The 22,942-nt window shown below is 38.5% G+C and overlaps 1 protein-coding gene across 1 annotated transcript in view; it reads right to left on the bottom strand.

Moving 5' to 3' along the window:
* Positions 1–22,942, bottom strand: part of enox2 (ecto-NOX disulfide-thiol exchanger 2) — a 171,200-nt gene that overhangs the window by 107,009 nt on the left and 41,249 nt on the right. The window contains exon 2 of the mRNA XM_037675199.1: positions 10,017–10,163. Coding sequence (XP_037531127.1) covers positions 10,017–10,163 — 147 coding nt within the window. The remainder of the gene's footprint in view (positions 1–10,016; positions 10,164–22,942) is intronic.

Here is a 22,942-nt window from a genome sequence, read left to right as displayed (position 1 = left end):
ATATATATATCTGTCAAGCTGTCAGCGGAGGAAGAGTTGAGCAGCAGTACAATGTACGAGGTTTAATCATATTCCCAGAAGTTTGGCGAGTTTAGGCTCATTCGGGAACTGCTCATAGTGACTTCCATTAAGTCTACTTCATGACAAACAGGAAAACATCTGACATGCATGTTGGGCAAAACTGCACCAAGACTCCAAATCACAAGAACCAAAGTCAGACTGCGGATCACTCACACTGATCAGTGTAAACACAACCCAGTGTTGCATGTGTGTGTTTCCTTCTGCCTGCTGAGCCAAGCTGAACTTATTTTACCTTTAGCAAAAGTGTGCCGGGACTGCAAACTCAATTTGTGTACAAAATGCACGTGCAACGTGAGTGCAAGCAGAAACCATTCATCTACCTAACAGACATTGCCAGAAGACACAACCAAAAACAAAGATGAAGAGCTGTCCTGATAAGAAAATCAATAGAACTGCAATTTCATGTCAAACAGAATATCTTCTGGAATAAACTGATCAACTCGTAGCTCAACCAGTTTAAAAAAAATCCTTGTGATAGAAACACGTGTGAGACACAAAACATGTTCATCAGAAAGGTTATAGAAATAATGCTATACAGTAAGACTAGAGAGGCATCTGGAATTGATCAGTAACCCTGCTGGAGGCTTCAGGAGGAGACGGGGATGGAGAAGGGGAGGTGTTGATCGAAGAAGAGGAGCTGCGGGGTGGCTGCCATGAGTATGCTGCTGTGAGCTGAGTGTCAGTCAAAAATAGGAGATTCCATTAGAATATAATCTTTCCCGTGGTTATTTTGGTTAGCGTCTCCTCGAAAATGTTATTTAAGCTTTCAGTGAAAATAAACACAAGTTCAGCCTTGGGTAGTAAAAGTGAAAAAGAACCGCTATGTGAAGCCAACAGTCTGTTTGCAATTTAAATTAGTTATAAACCTACAGAGGTTAGTTGAAACATTTTTTTTTTGCTTTATTAGTAGGAGTAACAAAACCCATCTGCATCAACGTAATAAATAATTCATCAAGTAACCCAACCTTTCTGAGATAGCGGTTATTCTTTGGTGTTTTAGGGCCGTCTCAGACATGTAGAGATCTAAGAGGCGCTGGTGGCTTGATGAAACACTGTAGATAAAACCTCTCAATAGCTCTTACGTTTGTAATTGAACCATCTGAGCCCTTGAATCTTGAGCCAGCCTTCTCTGTTAGAGAACATGCACTCCAGAGGAAATGGCATATTCCATTTCAACTGAGTGAATAAGGAGATGGCTGAAACACAAATGAAATATGAAATCACAGCCCTTTTCTACATATGTAGAAGTGCTGTAATATGTTTTGAGAGGTCTGTCTGAGCTATTGAAAAGCAGAAGTTTTATTTACAAGAAAAATGCCATTTAGTCAATGTCATACCCACTGGCTAATAGATTTAACCCATTATTTTCATTGCAAATTGACAGACGCTACTTCAACAGTTTCTTTAAAATATGTCCAGTGGCTCATGAGATATTTTTCTAACAAGCAAACGGGATTGATTCAAATTGAATGAGCTGCACGCTCAAGACCACACATGTCAATCTCAAGGCCCGGGGACCAAACGTGGCCCACGCTGGCATCGTATCTGGCCCCCAAGATGATGTGTTAAATGTAAAATATCTTTAACACTTGGATTTTTTTGAATAATCTTTGATTATGATGTCAAAAGTGCAACAGAGAACATCAAATGAGACCAGTCGAACTCTTGTTGAGGAACCTGAAACCAAGAAAAAATGTTGGGTCTCTAACTTGAGTAAATGTAGTTTCTAAAAAAATTATTTAATTTTGGCCCCCTTTTTGCAAATGAGTTTGACACCCCTGATCAAGGGCAACAAGGACTAATGGAAAGTACAATCAAAGTAAGGGATTGAGGAGTAAATTAAGCAATAAATTATTTGGAGAAAAGACAAAATACAAAATTAAGGTCTTCCTCACTCGGTAAAACCTTCAAAGTCGTTCTGTGCTAACACACATCAGCAAGAGCCCTTTGAGCATGATACATTTTGACTGAAACTATAAAATCAGGTTTATCTGCTGTTTGCTGGTTTTGAATGAGCATTGTCAGATTCTGAAGTTTTGGACTTAAGGTCATGTGCTGAACCTACTTTACAGATAAACAGAGATAAACAGCTAGAGTGACTAAAACTACTCAATTAGATATTTCCCTGTAGCAAGAGAATGAGGAGAAATACTCAACCAATGGCTATTTTTTCTTGTTACTGCACCTAAATATGGAGAAGAACGCCATAACTGCTGTTTTTTTTTTTTTTTTTTACTTTGATATAGAAAATAAACAACACACAAATGAAGTGTTCCTATTTTAGGATCTTTTCTCCTTGCTCCATGCCAAAGGCTTTCCCATTAGCTTTCACTTGAAACCACAGACACACTAAAGTGCCCTCTGGCACTAAATTATTTAGAGCTTTCATTTGTAGACTTTGCAAGAGGAGGTGAAACGGCATTGAAGCACAAAAAAAAAAGTGGCTGGGAGCAAGGCATGCCAATTTAAAAGACAACAAACAAAGGAGATAATTGGGTCAATGAGACGAAAGATGTCAAATATCAACAGAGTAGATCAGAAATAGAAGATATAATGTCTCCATGTTGGTTTGAATTTAAAGCAAACATCAGCTTAACAACTGTAAACACACACATATGCACACACGTTCTTGCATTTGTGACTTGTGGGGACTTTGCATTTACTTCCATTCATTTCTATAGTCTAACCCTGACCCTTACCCTAAACCTAACCATTACTAGTACATGCCTAACTCATCTGCAATTCACATCTTAATCCTAAACCTAACCCACCAACAAGACTTATCCTTATGGGAACCAGGCTTTGGTCCCCACAAGGTTACCACAATGTATTTTATTTATTTATTTTTTTTCAAAATTGGTCCCCACATTGTAACCTGAAACAAAAATGCACAAACCAACACACACAGGGATTTTCAGATCGTCCTACAACCTGGGTACTACTGTATTCCCTTCTTGAAGTAAAACACCAAATTCAGAGGCATGCAGATGCCAGCTCTAGCCTTTAATCAATTATCTTTTCTACTCTCTAAATAAGGTTGTATAGATTTTATTTGTTAGTTAATGAGTCCATTTAAATGCCAGTTATCGATCTGCATCATTCCATATTTTCTGTGCCATGGAACGTGAGGCCTACGCATCACAATGATTGACTTTCAGCCGTAGATCTCCAACCTGAGCACACAAACACAGACAATGCACTTCCTTAGAATACAGTCACCTCTACGAGCTAATGACGATCATGGCTTAGTGGATTGTCATCATTCTTGACAGATTTTAGTAGCTCGTTACATTATTTTCCTTTCAACAGCACTTGCCACTATATATATAATTATTTTGTGTGTTTAAAAGACTACTGGTGCATGTAATACAGTGAATTTTTGCACAATACTTTATCAAATACAAAATCCCATTTAGTTTAGTGAAATGCAGTTTCCTGGTGTTTGGTGCTCAACACACTAACAAAAAAAGGAGAAATCCGTCAGGCTGAAAACCCATTTATCACAAGAAGGCCAATGTAGAAAGACAAGCTATGAACCGCACAGTCTTTCCGACCTTGGAGGGCGCCCCGCCCTGTCAACAGAACAGAGAGCCCTGCCTACCAAAATACTAAATACCGATCACCTTTATTTGCAGGATTGAAATGTGTCTAAACAAGAAACCCATGAAGATGTTTTGGTATGCAGTGTTTACAGTGCTTAAGGGGCATTTTTAATTATTTTGTCGCCATTATAAACTTGTTTCAACCTGGATGAGAAAATTTCCAGAGAACATTTATTGTTGCACGCCGTGTCACGCCATTGGAACTGTTTGAGAAATATTACAACAGCCTACAAACACAAATATTCTTATTTCTCTGGCTAGATAACATTAACCTTTGGCCCACAGAATCAACAGCATTTTTTAATCAATTCCTCTCTTTTAGCTCCCACCAAAGGTTAATGCACGAGCAATTTGACTGGTGAGAGCACAATTCTTTCACTGGCTGAAACAATGCCTGTGAATTGGCATTTGTGTTAAAAGTTGATTGATTTTCATCAAGGTAATGTTGGTATTAGAAATGTTTTGGATAAATCTATACAAGCAGCCTCAGGTTTGGAAACACACAGTTCTAATCACTACTCAGCATTTTCCCCCTCAAGTCTAACAACCTTGTTATGGGGTACATAAAACCTATTCAGGCAAAGGCCAAATGTTCTCCTTCAGAGCTCTTTCACACAGTTATTTGTTACAGCACAGAAATGGCAGACTGAAAAAGATTGCCTTCGGAGGCATCAGTCTTTATGTTAAACAGACTGATGCATGTTCTTCACATTTCATTCATATACTGTGTGCCTATGGGACTATATAAAAAAAAGTGCACTTGTATTGACCCGTCATCGATAACATAGGTACATGACGTTAGCTGAAGAGAGCTGCAGGCACAGTTTGTGTGCAGTGGGGAAAAATAAGGACCTCTCAAAGCATGCTTTAGAAAAATAAATATCACTTGTGAATAAAAAAAATTTTTTTTAGAGAGTACCTATATTATGACAGCATGAAGTATTTTATTTAATTTGAACTGTACATTATTAACCTTGTTAATCAAACTCCAAGTAAAATCAGTTTTACAATACCATTTAAAGCATGATATAATGACAACCAGCTTGCATGGCTGTGACTAAACTGAAATTCATATTCATTGAAAGGGGAAATACAGGCCCTTAAAATACAAGCATCATTTCAGAATCCCATTCTCCTCACCACCTGCAGCTTAAACACAGCAGGACTTCAGGGAAAATGGCCATTTCTGACTGCGTAGTAAAACTGATAAAAAAAAAAAAACAGAGTAGGAAAAATATTTGCAGTGTGACTGCTGCCCCTGAGGCTTCACTTATTATGGATTGATAAAAGACGAGCACACACATGCACACAAACAGAACAGGCAATGAGAATGAAGGGCAAAGATGGCAGCCAAGTGCCTCACCTCATACTGTAGAGGAAATAATTGTGTAAATATACATCTATCCATTATCTTTTACTCTCCTCTTCCTTTTCGGGTCACGGGGGGTCACTGGTGCCCATATCCAGCAGTCACTCTTACGCCGCGCTCTCAGGAGGAGCAACAACGTGCACTCCTCCCATCTTTTGGACGATTGTACGAACATAATCTCACTGTACATCGGTGCAATGATAACAAAGCTTATTCTGATTCTGACTATGCGAAAGGCAGAACAACCTGGACAGATCTCCAGTCCATCACAGGGACACAGACAAACATTCACTCTCTCACTCTCACCTAGGAACAATTTAGAGTTACCAATTAGCCTAACATGCATGATTTTGGTATGCGAGAGGAAACCAGAGTACAGTAGTCCCTCGCTACTTTGCGGTTCGACTATTGCAGACTCGCTCTTTTGCAGTTTTCAACATAAGATTGTACATGACACACGATTGTCAACTTTAATATTACTTGTGACTGGGACGATAAAAAGTTAAAGAAAAAATATTTGGACAGGCGCCGCCATTTTCTAGTTCCCTTTCAATAAGTATACACTGTAACGCAAGTCAAAAGAACTACACTACCCAGAAGCCAACAGTGCTTCTGGCCGCTGCTTTCTGTTGAAACGGAGGGATAGTTTTGCGACGCCTAGTCGACGTAACAACGTATTTATTAAGATCACAGAACTGGCAGGAAAGTCTCAAATAATCCTGAAGCTTCCTGAAGCTCAATTATCCACGCACGTATCAACCTGGACGGGGTGGTGGGCTTCGTCTGCAGAACCTGAACCGAGCTAGACCGGAACAGAGTTGCTGGTCTGCAGAGCTGGCGAGTACCCAAATAAAATTTTGCAGTGCTGTACAGTACATAGGGCTGGACGATATGGCCAAAACTTTAATCACGATATATTTCTTCGTTTGGGTCAATAACGATATAATTCCGATAACGATATAAACAATATAAAAGCCTCAGAAAAACTGTACTAACAAATTAATGTTCACCTTTTATTTGTATTTAGCCTTCAAAGAAATTTGAAATCACCGTCAAATAAACATAAAACTCAACTTTGTCAATATGAACAGTTTTAACTTAACCCATGCAGCAAACAGTTGTGTTTGCTGCATGGGTTTCTCCTTTGATACAGCTGGGGGTGGGGGTGGGGGGTGTTGTTTCAGGGACATGTTGGCTCAAACTTTTTAAACTTTTATTGTGCTTCATCTTCTGACTCTCAGCATATTCTATCGAGTGGAAACTCTTCAGATGGTGGAACAAGTTAGATGCGTTCCCACCGCTACTTGGAACGACTCTCTTGCACATTTTGCAGCACACTGAAACCTGCAGTTTATCGGATCTTAGATAGCCGAACCACCTCCACACTGCTGAATTAGTCTTTCTTCTTTTATCAATTATGTCATCTACTTTCTCTTCACTTGTGAAAGCCTGTTCAGTCACATTCTGACGGTCATGGGCACTCATTTTGAAGTGAAAACTTACTGCGCATTGGAGCTTAGCCTAGCCTAGCCTGCTACCGCTGACTACTTCTGGACTCGAGCTCTGTGTATGGTGCACGTCACCACGCACTTACGTAGTTATGTATTGCAGCTTTTTCTGTTCGGGTTGAAACTGAAGCGGCCGCTTCAACCCGAACAGAAAAAGAAATGTGTTAGTGAAACACTAATCAAAGTGTAATGCATATTGAAATATCAAAAATGTGCTTAAAACTCATACCAACGTTATTTAATAAAAGTATATTGTGATATACTGTATATCAATATCAAATTACTGTCCAGCCCTAACAGTACATATATGTTTGTTGTTAAAATTATGTAAGTTTAAGAGTTTAGAACATTGCAAGAGTGTGGGAAGAGTTTATATAGCCTTCAAATATACATAAATACTAAAATAAATATATCAAGGTTCATGCTCAATAATCCAGGAAAAAAATCCAACAATGTTCACTCAGGTCATCTGGACGGTTTCTTAAAATAAATATAGCGTTCCTACTTCGCGTTTTTTCACCTATCGCGGTGATGTTTGTAACGTAACCACTGCGATAATCGAGGGGCTACTGTACCCGGAGAAAACCCTTAATAAAAGCTTTTTAATAACAAAATACTCCCAACAAAAGCTGAAGGCTGTTTTCCATTAGACACAACAAAAATAAGACATTCTATAAAACAAACATGATTTAAAATCCATTTCTCAGAAACATTTTTTGAGTGAACTGCTTAAAATAAAAATAGTTACACAGAGGCTGAGAGTCGAGTGTCTATTTTAAGACTGAGTGAACAGAATATGAACTCAACTTCAAACACGTCTGCTTTTACCGTTTACAGGAGGTGAGAGCTCTAATTGCTGTATATATGTATATTTATACAGGGATGCTTGTTGTTTGGCTGCAGTGTGGCAGTTTAAAGATCAGCAATAGATAATTTAATAAAAGAAGACTTCACTTCCGCATAAAGCAGGCAGTTAATTACCCTTTAATTTAGTTTTCACCAGTAACTGGAAGAAAATGCAAACGTATAATGATACAGAAAAGTACCGTTACCAATGCTAGCACACATGTATAGTGAGTTCTCAAGTCGAACAGTAATTGCAAAGAAAGAAGAAGAAGAAAAAAAAAAAAAATCAATCCATTACTGTCCCTTAATGACGCTTGGTCAATGTGGTTGTTAATGAGTCGGTGCTTTATCGAGGTGATGAAGGACCTGACCGAGACTGAAGACAGAAGGCAGACAGAATCCGACATTATGAGGCAATAAGTCCTCAGCTCCATTTGCTTTAGCCCTCCACTAACCCGGCAATCCGTCAAAGGGTTCAAGCACATAGCAATAACTGCAGGCAGCCTATCGGGTCACGGGAGTTCAAGTCAGACAAAACTTGTAATTAAAGTCGTTATCAGCACAGCAAGATAACAGGTCACATGTTTGCTACAAGTAGCGTAGCTACAGACACTAAAGCCTCTGCACCTAAACAGATGTGTGCAAGGGCTACACAGATATATAAATATATAAATATATATATATATATATATATATAGATAACATAGAATTTAGATATCTAAAAAGAACATTTAATCTTAAGATTGAAAGAAAATTAAACAACAAATGATTCATATTCAGGGTTGTAAATGTGTTATAAGAAGCATATATCTAATGAAACAAAGCCTTTACCACAAGCAATTTCAACTCCAGTTAACCTCTACATTAACTGTAGAAACAGATTATTGTCTGTTGTTTAACAAAGCACAAAGTAATACATAATTGTTTTATTTAGGATAATGCACGTCTTATTTAACCTGACAACCAATGAAGAATAAAAATTCTGATTAAATTTGTGCTTAAATAACACATTATACTGTTTACAAAGTTAAGACCAAAAGAGCAACAAAACTAAAGATCACTTAAACGTTCAAAAAACAGCATTCAGACTGCAATGGCTTTTGTAGTTGATAATAAAATTATAGGCGACATGGTGGCGCAGTTGGTAGAGTCGCTGCCTCTCAGTGAGAAGGTCGCCGGTTCAAATCCCGGCAGGGGGGGACTTTTTGGGTGGAGTTTGCATGTTCTCTCTGGGCATGGATTTTCTCCAGGTATTCCGGTTTCCTCCCATAGACCAAAAACGCGCATGGATATATGGATATTAAAATTCTGTTAATGTCTCTGTCTATTTCTTAGTTTCATATTCAAGGATATAAATTATACTAAATATTCATTGTTCTTTTTAATTTTTGATTTATCGCTCCCTCTAGAAACACATAAGAGAAAAAAAAAAACTAATATTCCCAAGTTTTGCCACAACAACAGCAGAGGAAATCCTGCACTCGTCGCACTGACAGAGTGATTCTGTGCTACAGATATGACAGCAGGCTGTCAGCGTTGCCTCCAATCAGTTTTCTGATTGAAGGCAACGAGCTTTCATTGCTCATATCTAAATGATAGCACTGAAATGGGTGCATAAATCCTCACATGCGATCTGAGCTTTCTCTCCACAAAATCTATTTATAGACAAGTTACTGCCTAGAACCTTTAATGATCAAAACTGTATATATCAACATGTCGAGGGAATGTTCTCGATACTGGGCAGCTCATTTGAAGACGATGCGTTGTAAAATGTCCGGCTATAGTCAAAATTAGTAAATTAAAATGAAATTAAAGTCATCAAGTCGTGAACTGATCCATGTAAAGATGTGAAGAAAAGATGAAAAGTTGATTAGAGCTTGTTAATGTGGAGCATTAATCCAAACCAATTATCATTGCCAGGGAAGCAAAGAACACAGAACAGCACCTCTCTGACTAAAGGGCCTTCTTCCTTCTACTTACAAAGCAATTAATTAGTCAGAACTTCTTTAATTCTTTAATTAGAAAGCCCTTCTTTAATTTGATGCATTACCAGGCGACCTAGCACTTACTCAAATTACTGTTCATTTATAGCACGCTCACATAAACACATAGACCCAAACATCTTCTCCCATGTGCCTCCCTACCCGATGACAAGTCAGTGTTTGTGCGGGAGACGTGAAGACGTGTTGAAACGGTGATTGGCAGACTGTGTTGTTATGGTAACAGACGTTCAAGCACACATACAACCTCGATGGAGCAGTTTCCTGCTGGAGGTGTCCAACCCCTAAACAGGCCAGACAACATCGCCTCAGGACATGGCAAGGTAATGGAAAACAACAAAGACTGAAATGAGCCATTTTTTGTCCATACTGCTACCCAATAATAGGATTAGGCACAATTCCCACTAAAGTCATTGGTTATTGTTAGGAGGGAATAGCAAGGTATGAAATCTTGCCATTGTAACTAAACTCTCCTGAGTGAACAGAGACATTGTTGGGATTTTAGCCACTTGGATTTAGAATTTCATGGCTGTGGATAAAGCAGTGACCATTAGAGTCCATTGCCTAACCCTACAGCAATGGGACAATTCTTGTAAGAGAGAGTCAGTACCTGGAGGGAGACTGGCTCTTTTCCTCTTCTTGCTATTGTCAGCAGTGTTTTCCAAGGGAGCGCACTCGGTCACCAGTGGACCACTGGAACTGTTGAAATGAAGAGGGTCGTTGTTGGTTGATGGATCAAAGGGCAGAGTGTTGAGTCCTGCAACACAAACCACATGGAATGCATCTTTAGAGAAATAAAGCACTGAGCAACTAAGGTGAAAAACGCTGCAAATACTTGGTACAAAAAAAATATGAAAGGCAAGAAAACTATCATGTTTCAAAGCACTGTTTCAAATACCAGATATACTATCTATCAATGAGAATATATTGTATAGATAATACATTTCATGTGTTAACATAACTCAAACGTTTTGAACCAATTATGAAGAAAAAAATCAGTAGTTAAGGGCAAATATCAAAGTGTGTTTCTTATTATCCTGATGCATGCTTAATAATCCAGGTAGAAAAATCTAAAAAAAATAAATAAATAGTTGTCAGGTCCTCTGGACGTTCAAGAAACAAACCAAAAAAGTAGAAAAGTTTCGTCTTTCATCCAAAAGACTTATTCAGTCTGAGGAGCTGTATTTAGCTCAGTCTTATACATAGCACCTTCTCGTAGTGCGTTTCTTATTCTTTAAAATTATAGCAAGTACAGTAGTCCCTCGCTACTTCGCGGTTTGACTTTTGCGGACTCGTTCTTTCGTGGTTTTTCAAAGTAAGATTGGACATGACACACAATTGGCTGATTGATGGATGAGCCGCAAGAGCAGCATGGATTGTTTATTTAAAATAAATTATTTTAAATTATTTAGCACCTGTATGCAGCCCACAGGTGCAAGGAGAAGTTTCCTCCTGCTGAGTAATGATCTCCGCTCTCTGCCACCTGCAGCTCTCTGCCACCCCCACATTTGTGCTCCGTGCTGCAGAAGCTTCGTGAAGGGTTAACCCTTTGCTGTCCAGCTGCACCGGTTGACTTGTGTCTTCCAACTTAAAACTCAAAAGTATGTCACAACGTAAAATTATCAAAACCACAAAATATGTGTTAAGTTATTTTTAATTATTTTAGAACGTCTAAGTTCAGTTGTTACAGTGTAATTGAAGTACATTTATGCTCCGTGCTGCTGCTGAGTGAAGGGTTAACCCTTTGCTGTCCTGCTTCACTTCTCTTTACAATTTAAATTTAAATACTGTAATATTCTAAATAAACAATCCCATTTAAACTATCACAGTATTTAGATTTTAATTGTTTACAGAGGAGGAGGAAGATTGAGAGCAGGTGATGGGAGTGATTGCAGCAGAGAAGTGGGCTGGCAGAGAGAGGCAGGTGGCAAAGAGAGGAGATCATGACATGCTGTGCTCTTTTAGAGCGTTTACAGTTTAGAAACATCATTTAGAATATTGCAAGAGTGTAGGCAGGTTTTGTATATATATATATATATATATATGTATATATATATATATATATATATATATATACATATATATATGTGTGTGTGTATGTATGTATATGTATTATTATACACACACACTAAAATAAACTATTACTTACTACCACTTTGTAGTAGTATGTACTTTGCACTAGTAGCCCTACTTCGCAGTTTTTCCATTTATCGCGGGGGTGGGGTGGCCCCTAAAGCCCACAATACATGATGGACTACTGTACATCTATTTTGCTAACAAATAAATAGTAAATTAAGCAAATCAAATACATAAGAAATAATCATAAAGTATACATAAGGACATGCTTTGTGACCTTTATAGTTATCTTTGGCTAGAGACATGCCACAAACATTTAAATATTCAAAACATCTAAAAAAAAAAAAAAAGGCCTTTACACAACAATAAAGACATTAAACATAATTCTGAACACATTGCTATCCTAATCAGAATGCATTTTTTAATCAGTTTTCATTTTATGAACAATCTAAATAACACTTGCGATATAACAAAATAGTCCCATCTTAAAACAAGAGTTTCAAACTTATTTGATCAATGGTTTGCTGTCGTCTTTATGATTTCATCACTTGGAAAATGCAGGACTTAACAACAACAAATACTAAAACAAAAATATCGTGAAAATTCCCGCTGAGTACCAATAACTGATTTTTATTTTTTTGCTTAACATCTCAGTTTTCCAGTCAATTTTTGCTTATATTTCAGAGCAAGGTCCTAGAGAGACTCGGTTCACATTCATGAAAAATTCATCATACTTCTTTGTTCTCAGATTTGTTTTTTCCTCCTTGGCACAACGGATCAGAAACCTCAGTTTACTGCAGCTCAATCAGACGTCTGAAGGAGCCTTATCAGTTTGTATCGAACTCCAACCGCGCTCTAAACATCAACAACATATTTGTTATTGGACATTAAATGATGTGTTTCATCCTGTAATTTGAATTTTTAAAGACTTGCATGCATGATCAAATGCTCCGGTTTTATCAAGACACATGCAGCTGTATTTTAGCTTATAGCACATCAGAACAACTATAATCAACATTTTTATACCAGCTGTCTTTACTTTTTATGCCTTCAATTAAAACTAATAAGAAATTAAGCAGTGACTGACAAATGAGATATGAAAATTAAAAAAAAAAATGCACAAGAGATCAAACTAACCATTATCTTTCACCCACTTTTTCTTTTTCAGGTCATGGGAGTCACTGGTGTCCATATACAGCAGTCAATGTGTACTCCCTGGACAGGTCACAAGTCCATCACAGGGACACAGAGACAAACAACCAATTCACTCACACCTAGAGACAATCGGTCTAACATGCATGTTTTTTGTTTTGTGGGAGGAAACCAGAGTAGAGTTGCACTCTGGTTCAAATAATCCAAACCGATCTGACCCCAGCCCGCAGCAATCATCTTCGAACCTCACCCAATCTAACAAATTAACAGTAAGTACAGGTCCAAAATAAATAAAAAAAATCCTCAACAATTTTAATTAAGCTTTGACTGCTTATACCACCGATTATTATTAATGGTTGGTGGATACGCGCGGATGAGGGGCAGAAGATCAGAGCTGAGGAGCCGTCAAAGCGCATTAAATGCTTCCTCTGCTTCTGCCTGCATCCTGCCCTGACATGTCGGATATTTTGTGATGTCACCTGTTTGGGTCGTTGGCCTCGCGCATCCACTGAGTGCAGCAGCTGAATGAATGTCCATTTGGGCTGATGAGATGGCCATTTGCTGCCTGGCAGTATAGTCCCATCTGAAGCTTAACTGAACTTTTTATCTCTTTCAACCGGCCGGTCAGCATGTGGTGAAATGGCCAAATGTGGCAGGTACTGTATGGCAAGCCATGTTTGCCTATATTGGATCATCGGCCACGTGCATTCCTGACACAATAAAAAGCCTGACACTGACCCGGTCCACACATTAAGCACATTATTATAGCCCGACCCGGTCCGAATGCGAGTCGGGCGAGGTCGGACTACGGGTTAGAAATGACAGCTCTAAACTGGGGTACTCGAAGAAAACCCACATATGCACGGAGAGAACATGCAAACTCCACCCAGAAAGGTCCCCGGCTGGGATTTGATCCGGCAACTAGAGCCGTCATTTCTAACCTGGACCCGAATCCCGGGCCGACCCGAATTTGGGCCATGTGCTGGATGGGCAGGCTGGATCAGTGGATCAGCTGCAATCCAATTATATGGCAACATGGTTTGCCATACAATCACCAGCCGCACACGGCCGTATACGGCCAGGAAGCGATTCATAGCCCAAATGGACGTTCAGCCACTGCACTCAGCGGACGCGTGCAGCCGACGACCCAAACAGGTGATATCCCAAAGCAGACGTGTAGAGCAGGGTCCGTAGCTGAACAATGCAGAATGCAAGTAGAAGCAGCGAGCTCTTTAACAGCCATGAAAGAACAAACACCCCCTCAGCTCCGATTTTCTGTCCCTTTTATTCAGCCGTGCGTGTCCGCCAATTCTTAATAACTATATAAGCAATAAAAGCTTAGTTAAAAATGTCGGGGGGGGGGGGGGGTGTCAGGTTCGGACCTGTAATTACTGTTAATTCGGCGGGTCAGGTGGCGTTCGTAAATGATGGCTACAGGCTGGGGCCGGGCCAGGTCATATTCTTTTGGCCCAAATGCAACTCTACTGGCAATCTGCTCACTGAGAGGAGGCAGCTCGACCAAATGAGCTACCATGCTGCCCAAAATATTATTGATGTACTTTAAAACTATTCTCAAATATTAATATTGGTCAAAACAGCTTGAGAAACAAGATTCAAATACATAAACTGTGTGGGTGGAGGAGTGGTTTGGTTAAACATCAAGTCTGTATTTGCTGCAGAGTCAGTTTGAATAGATCTTCTGTCTGGGCTCACACAACTCTCCGGTCGATCTCTACTGAAAATCCATCTGTCACACTTATTTACAGATGACTGTCAATCCTCTGGAGTGAAATAAATCTATTACTTTGGCAATGTTAACTCTGTCACCAATAAACAGCTACAGCTTGCATTAAGAGATGCAGCTTTTCATTCACGAAAAGCGAGAAGAGTTCCCAGGAAGAGAGGCAAAGAGAAGGCATGGAAAGAGTGAAACATAGTGAACAGCTGAAGGGAAATACCACTCTGCTTTCGAGGCTGTAGTCTAATTACAGTTCACGAAGGACAAAAAAAAAAAAAAATCGACTTTTACTCAAAGTGATGTGGATATCAAATCATTTTCTACTTAAGATAAAAAACAAGAAAACTTAAACGTGACACAACGTTGGCTTATAAATTAAATGAACAATCAAGAATGGCATTCGTTAAAGTTAAATATGCAACTTTAATAGTGGTTGCACAGTCAGAAAATCTGGTGAGACAATCAAGATCCCACCAGGCTCTTGTAGGAAAAGGGTTAGAAGAGTATTGCTTGGAATCAAAGGAAATGAAACATTTATCAGGTGTCAGATATAACGGTATGCTTTTCTGAAACAAAGCTCTCAATAGCTGAAATTTATGTTGGTTTAAAAAAGCAGCGAGTTACAACAGAACTTTAGACAACAGCCTTTGATTGTGTGTGCATGTGCACGTGTAAATCTGCAATTCTGCATATTAACAATGTCTTTGCTAGGCCATCGCCCTATGTCTGCTGCTACTCATACATCTACTGGCTCATGAACGGGGTGTTTAAATTTCAACATCTGGCCAAGGGAGGAGTGATGTCAACAAGCATCACACCCTGGGGGAGAAAGAAAATAAATACCAGGAGACTGGGTGGAGATGGGAGGAAACTGAAGGCAACGAAACAAACAAAGAAAGACGAACTTTGTAGTAAAACAAGAAGAATCACTTGTGATTCTGACTCAGTCTTTTTAAGGACACAATAATAAAAACATGCAACACTAACGTACAGAGAGAGGAACAAACATTCTTCCCTGGTTATTACGATGCGACAAGAAAGTTTAAAGTCTCACAAATCAGGCCTCAGCTCCAGGGCAGTGCAGAATAAGACATTCCAAATGATAGACCGTGTCAGTTAGTACTATTTTAAATGCATAGGCGGTCATGTTAGCTCCAACAATGAATTATATAATGAGCTCCATTAAATAATCATATTATAACTAGTTTTTAATGATGCATTTATGCTCCTGGAAGGTGTGGCTTTTGAACTTGTGATTGTTCAGTCAGAGAGCAGGACTTTGAAAGCATAGCACTGAGTAGTAATAACATTTTTACCGCCGCATTTGTATAATTTTCTTGTAATGCTTCATGCAGTTCCTTTCAGCTAATAAACCCATTGGTATGAATGAATAATGCACAGCATAAGGAAATGTGCAGAGAAGGGACATCAGTAGGGGGTATACCCTAGGAGCAGTGGACTATTAACCTAAAGATAGAAGTCGGAAACATATAGACCATGCCGACCACCGTGGGTTCATTCATCTGAGCAAAGAAAGGGCCAGACGGTGGCATGCTGCATTAACATAACATATTCTCAGCCACAGAAATAAATTAGCTTCTCTGACTTTTCCACTTCATTACTGAACCCACTCTGTCTATCAACAAACTGCCTTTCTGCTCCACTGATTTGTATCATCCAACAGGCAAAGTGGGTGAGACACCCACCCGTCACGACAAAAGGTGAAGACCAACTTTTCATACTAAACAGAGAATCCTGCACAAGAGGGTAGTATCGCATTTACACGACGAGATATACGTGTTATAGATTATTCTGTGGTAAAACTAATCGAAGGTTCTGCAACTCAACGACTGGTTGTCTTTGTTGTCGTGGTGAGAATTCATCAAAAAAGAAATTAAAATGTCCAAATGCTTTTCAGATGTAACAGATTTCTCTAGCTTGCAAAGTGAAAAATAGAAGATAAATTTACCCCGGCAAATCAACACAATGTCTTCACAAACATCACTTCGGTTGTACAAGGTGTGAAACTCAAGTTTTGTGGATCTGACACAAATAATGATATAATAATTAAAATGTTTACTCGTACTCAAATTTAACTCAGGCAACATAAGTGGGAACAACAATGTCCAGAGTCTATACTCTTACACAAATGATGCCTATGTTCCAATGTTGTATTTATGGTTTTTTTTAATTATTCATTTCAGCTCATTTTGGTCAACCTTGAGAAGATTTAAGTCCAGTCCTGATTAGAACAAAGAAAATATGATGTAAGTGGATATAAAGAAACTGCTAAGCTTGAACCTTTTTCTCTGAGTGGTAAGACAGTTTAGACAGACATCCCAGTCGAGAAACTGGAATGCGCACATGAAGGACACCGCTTGAAAGGCTTCAGACAATTAAAACATTTTAGATTTACTTTTAAACATTTAGTAATTAACTCAATTAAAGTCTATGTAGAAACATAGTGATAAAGCTGATGTTGCGGTGCATATGGAAAAAGTCGCTGGCTTTAATGTCGGGCTTTGTTGTGTACAAGTCTATGTCAAGGTTCCAAAATAGGCTTTCAAGAATCTTTACTGATAGTTCCTGATAAAAAAATAAAAAAAGTCTCAGGATCACCATTAGGCCACTATATAAAAAAAGTTCTGTACACATCAGTCACTGCAGTGAAATAAGATGTCACTCTAGTAATAGCCTACAGTGTCCCTTAGAACAACAGAGTACGTTTTTGCTGAGGTATGTTGGCATTAGCTCACACCTTCCTAAAAAAGTAGCTGACTGTGAAGTTTTGAGTGCCCATAACAGATGAATAAACAAGGTGCTGAATTGATGGGGCTTAGCAGTGGACAGCAAGAATGCTAAGCAGTAATGGTATCCTTAAGAGAGTATTAGCAAAGCTTTTCACCTTCTGTGTATTTATAGCAAAGACAAGGAGGTGTTAAAACAACACACTTCAAACAAGTGGAGAATAGATGGGATCATTCTCTGCACAAACATTATAAGGCAGGGTATTATTGGACGAGAGCAGTCTGCTTATTTTACACAACTGCTGAAACGAGGACAAAATCATAATCATTTATTGCTTTTTATTTTGGAATTAGAAACTCACATTACAAATAAACTTAACCATGACCTACTGGTTTAAACCATGTTAGTGTGATAATGCTGCAAACATATATTGTCAAATTCAAATATACTTTATTAATCCCAAAGAGAAAATTAAATAATGTTGTAACTAGTTATCCTCGTTTCATTAAGCCATATTACAGATACTGATGGCTGTAGGCAGGAAGGACCTCTTGTAAAGATCCATCCCTCAGCGGACACAAACCTTTCAGCAATAATACATTTAGTCCAAAAAATAGAAAATTGTAGAATAAAAAAAAACTAACTTAATTTTGTTACTGAATTATCTTAAGGTACGTAAACTATATAGTGTTGAAATAAAGTACACATGCATGGTATAGATATTGCCACCTGAGTGGACAAGTGGAAAAAAAAAACATTAAAATTAGGAGTGCCGATTTCCTTAATTTTGGGAAATCGGAAATTGGCCGATACTTGCATGAGAAATCGATTTTACCGATTTTTTTTAGTTTTAACAACAATTGTCTGAACTTCATTTATATTTCAGAGCACTACCTCATGGTCAGTTAAAAAGCTTGTATTGTTTCTAGGATATTCAAGGGTACTGGCTACTGGTTCACCTTTGAATCCAGTTCAAAATACTCCTGTATGTCTACAAGTCGCTGAAAAGTCCCATCTCTCTGATCTGCTACAACCGTATGTCCCACCACGTTCCCTGAGGTCAGCGGACCAGTTGCTCCTCACAGTTCCAGGAACTCGTCTTAAGCGCAGAGGTGACAGGGCCTTCTCTGTAGCAGGACCAAGACTTTGGAATGAGTTACCTCTGCTTGTCAGACAGGCCCCCTCCCTCTCGGTTTTCAAATTCCGTTTAAAAACTCACTACTATTCAGTAGCTTTCAACACCAGAGGATCTGTGTTTTGAACCTGTACACTCCACACTGGTTTGTCGTCATATTTATTATCTGCATCGTTTCTATGTCTATATTTTTGATTTACGTCATTTTGTATATTGCTTCGTGTGTTGTCTGTTGTTCTGTCTGTACAGCACTTTGGTTGGCCTTGTAGCCGTTTTAACAGCTCTATAAATAAAATGATATGGTATGGTAAGGGTATGATTTTCAATAAAATAAGACAGAAAATTGAAGGTGCATTGTGACCTTATAACACCTGACAGTGTCTCTTATAAAACAAAATCGGTATCGGCCAAAATCGGAATCGGCAGGTCAGACTTTTTAGAAATCGGTGATCGGCCAGAAAACTGCAATCGGTGCACCATTAATTATAATAAAGGGAGTGGTAAAATGTATTTATCAAAGTAAAACACAAGTCAAACTTGTGTTTTGAATATAGAAGTATGTCAAGTGAATTCGGAATACTTGAAACACAATTGCAAATGAATCAAAGAGAGGTAAAGTGCAGAACAATATAGCAATAAATATTCATCAACTATCGCTACAGAAGAAATAAATCCCCGGGGTTAATCCAATAAGTACTGAGGTATATGTAAAAGTGAGAGCTGGTTAAACCATGTAGTACACTGTCTTACATCTCAAGACTTCTAAACTTGAAGCTGGGTATAATCAAACCACAGAAAGCTGATCTGATGTATTGGAGTTAACAATAAATGATTAAAAACACTTTGGGGGAGGGGTAAGGTAATGTTGCATAGGACAAACTAAATAAAATGAAAAAAAAAATGCTAATAAAGCAAAAACTTTTCATTTTGTAACAGCTTCCGTAATGTGGTATTCCCTAATCAGAGGTAAGAATATCAAGAATATTCAACACTCTGCATCTTTAAGTAAATGTCAAAGACAACAATCAGGGTTAATGTCACAATAATTGAGTGGAAAAAATTATGTTCTTACAATAGGGAGTTTTCTAAAGGTTAATCTATTCCCTAATGTTGTGCTGGCATTTTGAAAGGATGGTAACATTGAAGTATCTCACTGTGCATTTGCTCAGCATGCCAGAACGTCTACCAATACATTGGCTTACAGAGATGGAGCAGTGTGGAGAAATACTAATTGCAAAGTGTTTGTTATCGGGAAGAAAGGATGATGTATGCATCTCTTCTGTTCATTTGTTAATCAATACTTCCGGCCATAACATCTGCCATCCCTGACACATTCAAGTTAACATATATTGGTGCCATAATAAAGGCATGGCTTCAATGCATTAATAACAACAACAACAAATACTCCTAAGACGCCCACAATCATTCCTTCAAGCCTGAGAGAATCAAATGAAGGTTAATTTATTTAAATCTCCTCTCCACTCATCTCCATTTCATTAAACTTACCAAGAATCTTTGGTTTGCAGTCTAATACTCTTTCTACTGTCAAAGGCCCATGCTCTTTCTGCCATACGGTGGATAAATAACTGTAAGACTACACAGCAGTTGATAAGGTCACGTTAGCTTACACATGCATGAGCATCATCCTTTGAGAGCAATGCCTAACATTAGACTAACAAGTCAACAAAGCACTTGTCAGAGGGAGTCATGTTAAAATGTAAGTTTCTCCCATAAGACCTATTGCTTTGCATTTTCCTCAAGGCCACAGAAAATCCAAGCTATGACCATCTGCTCTTGCTTTTAAACGTGGTGATAGTCTGCTGAATGTTGGTTTTGGTCAAATCAAGCTATAAGCAGTTAAATAGTGCTAAGGATAACTTGGGTATGTAGGCAAGCTCCTACATTATTACTAGAGCATAGCTTTCATTATAAATGGCATGGGTATATTCATGCTAATGACTTTGGAAACGCTCACAGTTCCCTTAAATAGTTGCTGAAGCCATTTGCAGTCTGTCAGAAAAACATTCAGCCTATGTTGATGTGTTTTTGTGCTCTAGACACCAGGCTAATGAGACATTCTCTGGCTCCAACGTATTTCAACAACGGCACTCAGAGGGAGCTGTGTGTGTACGTGTCCGAGTGCCGATACGAACGACTGTAAATGCCCCCCTTTAAAAGCACACTTGTTTCAACTTTGGAATTATTACTGGTTAGGTCTTACGTGATTATTTTAAACTTTTGTTTTCATGTCTTCAATACAAAAACACCCCAGCCCTGGTTTCTACAAAAAAACAAGCTCTCAGGACCATTTGATACTCTAATCCTTCTTGCACTCAGTTCCTTAAATGTAAAAGTTCTATGTACTACTTCAAAACTCATTTTGCATTCCACCATAGATACTTCCTTTAAACAGTATGTATAATACAAGACTCATTTATTTTATTTGATCATGCCTTTTTCCTAACTCCAATTTTCAACTCCCACTTGATTTTGATCCAAAAATACAATTAATCCAATTAAATACCTAATTAACTCCTCATACATTTAGTTAAATGTAAATTACCCTTGCTCTTTTTCCAACAAACAATATTACCTCTACTCTTATTTCCTCTAGCTCCTTACCCTTTCAGCCTTGCTGCAACATCAATGTCGAAATCTGGTGGCAACACCAACAATTAACTTCACATCTTTCAACAAATGCCTATATTTCCTTATTTTAACTGTAAAATGTACTTGAGTGTTCTGAATAGTAACCACAAAAACAGTGTACTATTTTATTTCTATTACAAAAGTAGCCAGAGACTGCAAGAGAGCCTTTTGAGTCAAGCAAACAAATTTTGTGCAACAAGTTCATTTAGAAAAGGTGAAACAGATAGTGGTGCAACTTTTATAGAAGCAAATTAAGCCACTTATCTAAATCAATTTGGAATTGGGTTTGTTTTATTAAGGGGGGGTGGAGAATTCTTTCACAATTTTAAATGTATACCATATACCCTGGTAAACCTAAATTTTATTTCAGACCACCTTATTTTATATATAGATGATCTAAATTAAGGGGCAGCATAGTGTCATAGTTGGTAGAGCTGCTGCCTTTCAGCGTGCAGGTCGCCCCGGTTCAAACGCCGGCCCAAGGATCTTTCTGGGTGGAGTTTGCACATTATCCCCGTGCACGAGTGGGTTTTCTTCGGGTACTCCCGTTTCCTCCCACAGACCACAAACATGCATGTTAGGCTGATTGGTAACTCTGTCCCTAGGTGTGAGTGACAGTGTGAATGGTTGTTTGTCTTGTTTGTCTCTGTGTCCCTGTGATGGACTGGAGACCTGTCCAGGGTGTCCCCCGCTTCTCGAACAGTGATGGATGGACATGGGCACCAGTGACCCCCGTGACACCAAAAAGGAAGAAATTGGTAAAGATAATGAATACATGGATGGATGTTTAATCTAAATTATGTTTGTGCTAATTTGTGTCTTTGCTTACTTTGTAAGCATTTATGTTAGTCTTTGTTAACATGCTTTTCTACAATGAATACATTCAGTGTAAAATGCCTTTAAAATGCCATATTTTAATATAAAGCTGTTGTAATGATACCTTCTCCTATAGCGTTGGCATCTCTTAAAGTGTTGGCACAACATTCAAACAAACAATAAAATAATTGATTGTGACAGCTTGTGGCTAGAAAAAAAAAGACAACTTGATTAAATTAAAATGGAAAATGGGGTACTGCAGCCAGGGGAACATAAAAATGATCATTAAGCCGCATCGACATTTCAAAAACTGTTTCAACTCCACTGGTGTCAAAACTTTTTACATTTCTTTGCAAAACATATTTAAGATTGGTTTTGAAAAGTACACCCACACCTTGTCAGTATGCTTCAGAACATCCCAGAGGCTGTGCTTAGTTTCAAGGAGAGAAGATAAGATGCCTTATTCCCTTGTGTGTCAATTAATACTTGTAAAAAGTGCTCCTTACTTGTTTGTGTTTGTCTTGTGAATGCTGCTTCCCCTCTCTTCCCCAAACTGAAATGAGAAACGAGTGTGACAGTCCCTGTATCCAAATGCAACAGATACTCTGAGCAACAACTCAATTGAGATCTCTAGCTCTTTTAGCAACACCCCCATTTTTACAAGACAAGTCTCAGTCTTTGATGCTATTTGGGATGACACGCCAATGCAGGTCTGGAGTGAAGAATAACCAGACAGCTACTTGTCAGTCTCCAGAAGTCAGATCTAAATTATGCTCCAGCAAGCTCAAGTCCTGTTTGTAAAGCCCAAAGTTGATTTTTACTCAGAACAATGAAAGGGCACTTTTTAAAAATATATATTTTATTTGTTTTATTTAACCTTTATTTATTTATACAGGTAGTCTCATTGAGTCATGAGGACTTATTTTCAAGAAACATGTTTTTGGGAGCAGATGGTGGGGGCTAAGGGTCTTGCTCAAGGACTCTGAGTGGGGCAAATGAGGGTAGAGACAGGTGTGATGTTTTACCATTTCTACCCACATTTTGATGTTGTTGGCCTGTGGAGTTGAACCGGCGACCTTCCGATCACAGGCACACCTTCTCGAACCTCTGCGCCACCACTTGGTGACGGATGAAGTATGACTTGGAGACAGAAACACGTCTGTGTTGCGCTACATTAGTTAGTAATATATATATATATATATATATATATATATATATATAT

Source organism: Nematolebias whitei, chromosome 4 (genome assembly GCF_014905685.2).
Source record: "Nematolebias whitei isolate Nwh7 chromosome 4, NemWhi1, whole genome shotgun sequence".
Taxonomy (NCBI): Eukaryota; Metazoa; Chordata; class Actinopteri; order Cyprinodontiformes; family Rivulidae; genus Nematolebias; species Nematolebias whitei.
The sequence above is the reverse complement of the archived record's forward strand: the minus strand, read 5'-3'. Positions and strand labels throughout refer to the sequence as shown.